The sequence below is a fragment of the Carcharodon carcharias genome, chromosome 3, assembly GCF_017639515.1.
Source record: "Carcharodon carcharias isolate sCarCar2 chromosome 3, sCarCar2.pri, whole genome shotgun sequence".
NCBI classification, from domain to species: domain Eukaryota; kingdom Metazoa; phylum Chordata; class Chondrichthyes; order Lamniformes; family Lamnidae; genus Carcharodon; species Carcharodon carcharias.
Genome location: NC_054469.1, coordinates 226,072,026 through 226,081,902, shown reverse-complemented (window position 1 = coordinate 226,081,902; position 9,877 = coordinate 226,072,026). Strand labels below are relative to the sequence as shown.

Below are 9,877 nucleotides of genomic sequence, written 5' to 3'. Positions count from 1 at the left end.
GAGACTTGAACACAAACATTAAGGTTGACACTCCAGTGCAGTACATTGGGAATACTGCACTGTCGGCGGTACCAGTTTCCAGACGAGATGTTATACAAAGGCCCCTTCTGCCTTCTCGGGCAGGTGTAAAAGATCCCATGGGACTATTTTGTAGAAGAGTAGGGGCATTCTCCCAGTGTCCAGGCCAATATTTGTCCCTCAATCAACATCACAAAAACAGATTACAACAACAGTTTTTATTTATATAGCACCTTTAACATAACAAAACATCTCAGAGCATTTCACAGGTGTGTTAAAAAACAAAATGTGACACCGAGCCATGTAGGAGCTCATCTGGTCATTATCACATTGTTGTTTGTGGGAGCTTCCTGTGTGCAAATTGGCTGCTGCATTTCCTACATTACAACAGTTACTACTTCAAAAGTACTTCATCAGCTGTAAAGCGCTTTTGGAACATCCTATGGTCCTAAAAAGCATTATATAAATGCAAGTCTTTCTTTAAAGCGCATTGTATGTTACACTTCACTTTACACCGTAAAAATACAGTGGCTACAGTGCAGGTCAGAGGCTAGGAATCCTGCAGCGAGTAACTCACCTCCTGACTCCCCAAAGCCTGTCAACCATCTACAAGGCACAAGTCAGGAGTGTGATGGAATACTCCCCACCTGCCTGGCTGAGTGCAGCTCCAACAACACTCAAGAAGCTTGACACTATCCAGGACAAAGCAGCCCGCATGATTGGCCCACATCCACAAGCATTCACTCCCCCCACCCCCGACGCACAGTGGCAGCAATGTGTACCATCTACAAAATCCACTGCAGGAACTCACCAAGGCTCCTTAGACGGCACCTTCCAAACCCACAATCGCCACTATCTAGACCAACAGCAGACACATGGGAACACCACCACCTGGAAGTTCCCCTCCAAGCCACTCACCCTCCTGACTTGGAAATATATTGCAGTTTCTTCACTGTCCCTGGGACAAAATCCTGGAACTCCCTCCCCAACAGCACTATAGGTGTACCCACACCACATGGACTGCAGTGGTTCAAGAAGGGAGTTCACCACCACCTTCTCAAGGGCAATTAGGAATAGGAATGAAATGACGACCTAGCCAGCGATACCCACATCTCATGAATGAATAAAATAAATATTGTTCGCATTTTATGGACAGATGTCTGGAGGGGTTGAATGTCGGGTACACACATCCATTTTGTATCTACAAAAATATACTTATTTACATATCTCAGTTTACAGTTAATACTTATAATTAAAGGAAACACGAGTAACAAACCTTTAAATGAGAAATGAACAAACCTAATGGAACAAACACACAGCTTTCACATTTCTGATCCCAAGTCTGGCAAGTTTGTTGCAGAAACTATTAAAACAGGCAAAATTTCTGGGAAGGTGTGCCTGCGCCTTTAAGAGCAAAGTGCCGCTGGGTCTGAGGTGCGGATTCGGCGCATTGATCTCTATTTGTGCCCAGTGAGACAGGTCTCTGCTTGTGTGCCCGTCCGCCACATTCTTAACTCTTTAACTCTTAGGCCCTGGTACTTGTTCAGTCAGCAGTCAGGGGTTGTGTTTTGCGGCTGTGTTTTCTGCAGACGGGGTGGGTGGGAGGCGAAACTTTCGAAAGAAAAACTTTTCTGGAAAACTTTTAGCACTGCGGATGGGAAACTCGGGAAAGGACAGTCGCTAGGAAAGGAGGGACAAGAGCAGGCAGCCAAGTCTCTCTCTCTCTCTCTCTCAAGTGTACCAGGATATGGGAATCTGGGAGTGCGGGGATTTCTGTGTAAGGAAGTAATAACCCCCACCACCGCCCCCACCCCCCCCCCCCAACTCCCCTCCTCCCCAGTGCTGGATGTGGGAATGATTCACTGTGGGATTGCACAGGACAACTTGGGCTTGGATTGCAGAGGGGGTTGGAAACTTTGAATGAAATTCCTCCTCCTCCTCCCACCCAGCAGCGGTCACTGGAAACTCTCCCTCTCTGCAGGATTTGCCTGGGGACCGAGGCGGCGGCAGGATGGATAGGTACGAGGACCTGGGCTTGGAGGCCAGCAAGTTCATCGAGGACCTGAACATGTACGAGGCGTCCAAGGACGGGCTGTTCCGGGTGAACCGGGAGGCTTGCAAACCCGAGTTCGAGGAGACCCGGCGGGTGTTCGCCTCCAAGATGAGCAAGATCCATCTGCAGCGGCAGCAGGAGGAGCTGCTGGTGATGGGGCTGGCACCAGCGGGGGCTCTGGGCAGGCTCAACGGGGGCTACAGCCCCCAGACCCCCGGCGAGCCGGACAACCCGCCCGGCGCCGGTCCCGGCGGCGGCCCCCCCGCCGGCGGCGAGAGAGCCGCCCCCCTCCTCCGCCTGCAGAAGCGGCTCAGCGGCGAGATCGCGGCCAAGCCCCCCGTGTGTGGGGCAGGAGCCCCCAGCCCGTCGGAGCCCCACCACCGACCCAACCGGTACTCGCAGGAGTTGAGCCCCAGGGGCAATTACGAGAACGACGGTGTCGGGGGCAGGTTCCAGCCCGGAGCTGGGGCTGGAGCTGCTTCTGCCCCGGCCATTCAGCCGGACTATCCACCGTCTAGCCCCGGGGTGAGTTGGAATAATGAGGTCAGGTCCAACCTGGCCAGCCCCAGGTCCAGCTTCATCTCCTCCTACGATCAAGCCCCTCACAGCCCCAAGTCTGCCTCCGGTCCCAGTCCCAGGTCCAGCCTCCTGCAGTATGGGCAGCTCCCCTACAGTAGCCCCCCAGCCAGGACCACCCCCCCCGACAGCCCCCTCCCCAGCTTTGCTGCCTCTGACCCCAATGGGCACCGCGCCCCGGCCAAATTTCCTGCCCCCCCTTCCGAGCAGAGGCTGCCGCCGCCTCCCCCGCCGCCGCCGCCTCCCCTCTCTCTCGCCGCCGATCCGCAGCCCCCAACCTGGGCGGGATCGCCGCCCGCCCCCGGGGCAGAGCCGGAGCCCCCCGGCGGCGAGGCCGCCAGAGGCAGCAGGCAGCAGCAGCAGCCGCCGCCGCCGCCGCCGCCGCCCATGGTGCCCGAGTCCCGGATCCCTTCCCCTGGCCCCAGCCCGGGGCAAAGCCACCTGCCCCGGGCGGCCTTCCCGCATGATCCGGACTGCTGCCACCCGCCGGGGCTGGCTTGCCCCGCTGGCCAGGAGTCCGCCTCCAGGGTCCGCCTGCCCTGTCAGACTCTCCATATACAGCCAGAGACCGGACCGTCGAGGGCAGAATTAAAGTTAGAAGCTCTCACTCAGCGGCTGGAGCAAGAAATGGACGCAAACCCTAAGGCAGATTATTTTGGTAAGGTTATCTTTCTGCACTGTCCCCGCACTCGCTGTTACTGTGTGAATTCTTGCCTATTTCAGTGTGGTTTTTATTTTGTTAATTTCAGGCTTTTGTTGGCAATTGACTTTTGTTTCCCCCCCCCCCCCCAAAAATATACTTTACTCAAAACGTGTACCAGTGCAATTACAAAACACTTCAGCTTGAAAATTGCAGAGAGTTGCAATGGAATTTAGCTTGTCTCCATACCAGCCTGTTCCACTTTCAGGTGCATCTGCACGATTGTTATTCTCTTTTCGGCCCCGAGGCGCTGTGTAATCATTCTTAAAGAACCTGGACAGAGGGTGTGGGTAAAATTCAATCCTCAGACAGCGTCCCCCCAGTGCGCTTTTGCTGTTGGAATCGGTTATCCTTCCCAGGGTCAGGCACAGTGCGCCACATCATTCCCAGCCCTCGCCCTCTCCACTTTGGTGAACAATGGGCATTTGCTAAAAGTTTAAGCCAAATTACATCACAAAGTGTGGAGCCTTCTGTTCATTTCTCAGCTGTAATGATCTCATCCCTCACATGTTAGAGAGATGAGGCCACTCAAGATGAATGTTTACAAAGGTTATCCATGAAACTGTCCAGATAACATTTCTCAGCACTGTACAAATAACGAATGTTAATCTTTAAGACTGACACTCCAGTGCAGTACTGAGGAAGTGCCACACTGTCAGATGAGACGTTAAACCAAGGCCCCGTCCATCTGCTTGGCTGGATGTAAAAGATCCCATGGCACTATTTCGAAGGAGAGCGCGGGAGTTATCCCCGGTGTCCTGGCCAATATTTATCCCTCAATCAACATCACACTAAAGAACAGTACCTGGTCATTGTCGCATTGCTGTTTGTGGGAGCTTGCTGTGCACAAATTGGCTTTCGCGTTTCCTACATTACAATAGTGACCACACTTCAAAACAAAAATCCTTCAAGGGGTGTAAAGCATTTTAAGATGTCCATTAGTCATGAAAAGCACTATATAGATATAAGTTCATTCAATATAGAATGATACAGCACAGAAGGAGACCATTCAGCCCATCGTGCATGTGCTGGCTTTTTGCATAGATCTATCTGAGTAGCCCAAGTTCTATGCTCTCCCCCGCCCCCCCCCCCCCCCATAGCTCTGTGAATTATTTCCCTTCAAGATATTTATCCAATTCTTGTTTGCAGGTTACTATTGAACCTGCTTCCACTGCCCTTTCGGGCAGCACATTCCAGATCTCAACTTGCTGTGTTTATTTCCTCTGGTTCTCTCTGGCTCTTCAGTCGGTCTCTTAGTTGACCACCCTTCCGCTACTGGAAATAGTTTCTTAAACCATCAACAAAGTCATCATCAAAATGGGTTTAAAATAACTGCTGAACCCAAACCTGTAACGGGGATGAATTAACATCGGGAACAATAGTTGTTCTTCTGGGGCCCCTCTTGCCAGTGAAATTGGTGTTCCTTTTAAGAGTGATGTGACTGCAAAGGTGCGTTTATGGTATAACTAGCATCAGTGGATAGATAGTTTTGCTTGACATTGCAGCCTGAACCTGGAGCCTGACACTGGAGAAGGATTCCCTGGAGAAGTCCTTTAATTCCACTTTGCAATCAGATCAGGCTACCAGAACGACACTTCCCCAGTTTAGGATTGATGTGAAGCCAAAATCACTATTGTAACAGGACTGAGCTTGAAGTGTATTTGCGCAGTGAAGGTCAGACATGTAATGGACAAAATTCCAACATAAATATCACTGCTCATTGTTGGTGTTTTAAATGAATGAACTTCTTTAAGTGGAGCCATTGTTAAAGCTCCACTTACCCGATCCCCTGTGCTTTCTGTAAGGTCCTGCAGGTGAATTTATGCTCAGTGACTCCACTGAAACCAGTGCTATACCTGCTTAAATGTGCTCCTGAGGTTCAGATTTTTTTAAAGTCAGCCACCCCACTGGAAGAATACATCCAGAGCTCCACAGGAACAGCTGAGGATAAAATCGCCTGGTACCAGCTGAATTTGGGGATCCCTGGTGTAACCAATCTAATGGACAGATACACATGTACAATCCTGAGCATTATCAGAGCCGTACACTGTTTATCGATTATAATATATTTCCACTCTCTTCCGATGATAAATTCTGAGACCCACTGCAGATCCCATCCTCTGATTAAATCATGAGCATCTATTTTAGTTTCCTATTCACAGGCTCCCTGTGGTCATAGCTAAAGCTGCCAGTCAGAAGCAGTTAATTAGAACTTGCCTCTTTTCTCTTCCACTATCGTGAAGCTCTTCTTTTACACTAAGGGCCTTGCCCCGTTTCAGGAGACAGTAATCCTGCACAAAATGTTTCATTCTGATGCCTCCGATCACATATGCTTTGAAATTTTGAACACTAGAGTATTGAGGGTCACAGAGTGTCTAAGTGTCTCCCAGTAAGTAGAATGATAAATGATCAGGTGATGATAAAGCAGAATACCCTTGACTTTTATCTTGTTATTTTGCAGAGGTCCCCCAGGTTTAATAAAGGAATGCCAGACATTCCAGCCACATCAGTGCATTATATGGAGCTTTATAAATCCCAGTTATAGTTGAAACTCATGATCCAGTTCATTTATATATATCTCAAGCTGCAGAGATTGACAGATAAGAACATAAGATTATAAGAAATAGGAACAGGTAGCAGACCGATTGGCCCCTCGAGTCTGCTCTGCTATTCAATAAGATCATGGCTGATCATCTTGTGTTTCGATTTCCACGTTCCCATCCAACCCCAATAACCTTTGATTCCCTTGCCTAACAAGAATCTATCTACCTCTGCCTTAAAAATATTCAATGACCCCCCCTCCACCACCTTCTGAGGCAGAGAATTCCAAAGTCACACAATCCTCTGAGAGAAAAAAATTCTCCTCCTGAAAGGGTTTTAAAACAGTGCCCCTTAGTTCTGGACTCACCCACAAGAGGAAACTTTCTTTCAACATCTACCTTGTCAAGGCTGTTCAGGATCTTGTATACTTCATTCAAATCACCCCTCACTCTTCTAAACTCCAGTGGAAATGAGCCCAGTCTGTCCAACCTATCCTCATAAGATTTTGATGTTCTGGTTTCTGATTCCTCAACCAATAAGGCAACAACTCTTAAGAACAATTATTTCAACAAGGGAAAGTTCAAACACTACAAATCAGCAAATGTCAAGTAGGGCTGAGTCTTCTGGCCAGAAGATTGCCAGAGTTCAAGGGCATGTGGACCTGTCTCTTGTGACTTACTGCCACCTCTCACTTGAGCTGCCAATCTGGTTTAGTGGAGAAATGTACCACCTATTTTTCTTTCATTCTTTTTGTGGGATGAGGGCATTGCTGGCTAGGTCAGTATTTGCTGCCCATCCTTAATTGCCCTTGAGAAGGCGATGGTGAGTCGCCACCTTGAATCGCTGCAGTCCGTCTGGTATCTGTATCAGTTTGGTACAACTGAGTGGCTAGGTCAGATAGGTACCAATGGCAGATTGCCTTCTCTAAAGGACATTAGTGTGTGTCAGATGGGTTTTCCCAGCAACCTGTTAGATTCAGGGCACCGTTCCTAAGACTAGCTTTGAATTCCAGATTTATGACTTTGAATTCCCTCAGCTGCCATGGTGGGATTTGAACCTGTGTCCCCATAGCCAGGGCTTCTGGATTACTAGTCCAGTGACATTACCACTTTGCCACTGACTGTCCAGCTGGGGCTGAGATGATCAGTGGCTTCCTTTGTGCTGGGTATGGCGTTAGCCTGTTCTCCCCCGACCCCCATTGACATCAGATTTATTTAAGGGTCCTAGGTCCCACACTTGGGCACATGCTGCCATGACATCAAGGACATGATTGCAAGGGGAGAATCCATTGATCTGGAACATGGTCAGTCAGCAGAAGTTTGGATTTATATTTGTAAGACAGGCAGACCATCCACTCTCTTTTATATTGGAGCCAGTCTGTTCAGTGAATATAATAGGAAGTGCATTTAATTTCATTGAGAACTTAATTAATATAACTTAAAACAACGGTTTATGGGCTTACAGTTGGTCATCTCACCAGGTTGTTCTATCTTCGGGAAGACAGATTGATAAACATTGTGATCTCGCACATGTCACCATGTGTAAGATTACAATATCCAATGCACTCAGCAAGATGTATTATTGTTAACTGTCCCAGTTGTGCTGGTTTATCACTAGATATTGGATAGTAAAGGCGTGCTGATTGTTCTGGCTTTGGAATCTGAAAACCAGAATGTCTCGTAATGTTGAACCCAAGAGGTTATCTAGTGCAGATGTGGAATTTGTAGTGTGCCCTTGCTGCATCAGAAAAAGGTTCATGTTTCCTCCAGAGGTGCATCTACTGGTCTATGACTGTAGAGAGACTAGCATCTCTCCAGTACCCAACCTTAGTGACCATTGTTCATGTGTGAGCTTCAACAAAGCGATTGTTTTGACATGTTGATTGTTAAACCTAATTCTGTCCTTGTGTCCACGTACATGCTACTTTTGCCCTAACAGAGATCAGTTATGTTTCCCTAGTCCGGATGTTAAATGTGGGCTATCTGATCTTATTGCTCACTGCTACACTGCCTGATTGGATTTGCACCACTGACATTTAACCTCAAGAAGACTGGCTTCAAACATAGAACTTAAGCACGTTATCATGGCTGACACTGCAGTGTAGTAATGAGGGAGTGAGTGCTATTGTGGTGGATGTAGTTATTTAAGATGAAACGTTTTATCCAAGTCTGTTTACTCAGGTGGGCGTTAAAGATCCCAAGGTGCTATTGAGGACAGAGTAGCTGTTCCCTCAGTGTCCTGGTCAATATTTTTCTGAAAACAAATGAAATTGCCATTCGTTTTCTGTTTGCGAGAATTTATTCTGCTAGCAATTTTGTGCAAGTTTTTTTTTTTGAACAATTTATACAAAAGAAAGCCTATGCCATGGTTATATAATTTGTCCTTTCAAACTTGGATTGGGTCTTGAGAGGGTGTTTTGAGATTTATAACATGAAGTGAAAGTATTTGTGTTTGGAGATCTGTTGTTGGAGATGGTTGTGTTGGGGAAAGCCTGATATATTGAAGTAAGAATGTCCCACAAGAAATGTAGTTACACAATATTAAATATATATTGGCGCAATGTGATTTTTCTACTTTCTATATCTTATCAGGACCTAATTCACCGTAGGACAGCTAATGGGGGTGGAGCAGTCTGGTGAGAAAGAGAGAAACACTTAATTCTTTTTAAGTGTTGCCATATGATGATTACTATGATACTTACTGGATTGATGTCCCCAGACTGGGGCTGAGATGGGGACATCTAGATTCTTTCGTGGAATCCTCCTGCTCCCTCCCTACAGGTCTGCTGATAAATGGTTGGACCACACCAGTCAGATCCTGATTTAATTGAACATTTATACTAACTTTATTTAGTTTATTTTGTTAGTGTTGCTTTCTTGGATTGAGGAGGCAAGTGGAGCTGATTTCCCCACTAGCCTCCGCATTCAAAGGATCATCCTCCGCCATTTCCGCCAACTCCAGCATGATGCCACCACCAAACACATCTTCCCTTCACCACCCCCCCCCCCCCCCCCAGCGGCATTCCGCAGGGATCATTCCCTCTAGGACACCCTGGTCCACTCCTCCATCACCCCCTCCCACGGCACCTTCCCATGCAAACGCAGAAGGTGCAACACCTACCCCTTTACTTCCCCCCCTCCTCACCGTCCAAGGGCCCAAACACTCCTTTCAAGTGAAGCAGCATTTCACTTGCACTTCCCTCAATTTAGTCTACTGCATTCACTGCTCCCATTCCTCTACATGGGAGAGACCAAACGCAGACTGGGTGACCGCTTTGCAGAACACCTTCAGTCTGTCTGCAAGCATTACCCAGACCTCCCTGTCACTTGCCATTTCAACACACCACCCTGCTCTCATGCCCACATGTCCATCCTTGGCCTGCTGCATTGTTCCAGTGAAGCTCAACGCAAACTGGAGGAACAGCACCTCATCTTCCAACTAGGCACTTTACAGCCTTCTGGACTGAATATTGAGTTCAACAATTTTAGATCATGAACTCTCTCCTCAATCCGCCCCCCCCCCCCCAACTTTTTTTCCTTCAATAATTTATATAGATTTTTCTTTTCCCATCTATTTCCGCTATTTTTAAATGTACTTCCATCCATTGTTTTAAATCTACCTTTTAGCCTATTTTGATCCCTTCCCCCCCACCCCACCCCCACTAGGCCTATCTGTACCTTGTTCGTCCTGCTTTCTACCCTTAATGTCACTTCTTCGCACATTCCTTAGATAATAACACCACCTCCAACACCGCTTTGTCCTTTTGTCTGGGACATCTTTTGGCTATCTCCACCTATCACTGGCCCTCTATCCAGCTGTACCTGTCTCAGCACCCCCCACCCCCTCCAAACCAGCTTATATTTCACCTGTCTTCTATTTTTCCTTAGTTCTGTTGAAGAGTCATACGGACTCAAAATGTTAACTGTGTTCCTCTCCGCAGATGCTGTCAGACCTGCTGAGTTTTTCCAGGTATTTTTATTTTTGTTATG

At 47.8% G+C, this 9,877-nt stretch overlaps 1 protein-coding gene across 2 annotated transcripts in view; it reads left to right on the top strand.

Annotated features, from left to right (window-relative positions):
• Nucleotides 1-1,828: 1,828 nt before the first annotated feature.
• LOC121275895 (LIM domain-containing protein 1-like) overlaps nt 1,829-9,877 on the top strand; it is a 75,679-nt gene continuing 67,630 nt past the window's right edge. For both annotated transcript variants that reach the window (XM_041183707.1, XM_041183706.1), the window contains exon 1: nt 1,829-3,305. In XM_041183707.1, coding sequence (XP_041039641.1) covers nt 2,030-3,305 — 1,276 coding nt within the window. In that variant the 5' untranslated portion in view covers nt 1,829-2,029. The remainder of the gene's footprint in view (nt 3,306-9,877) is intronic.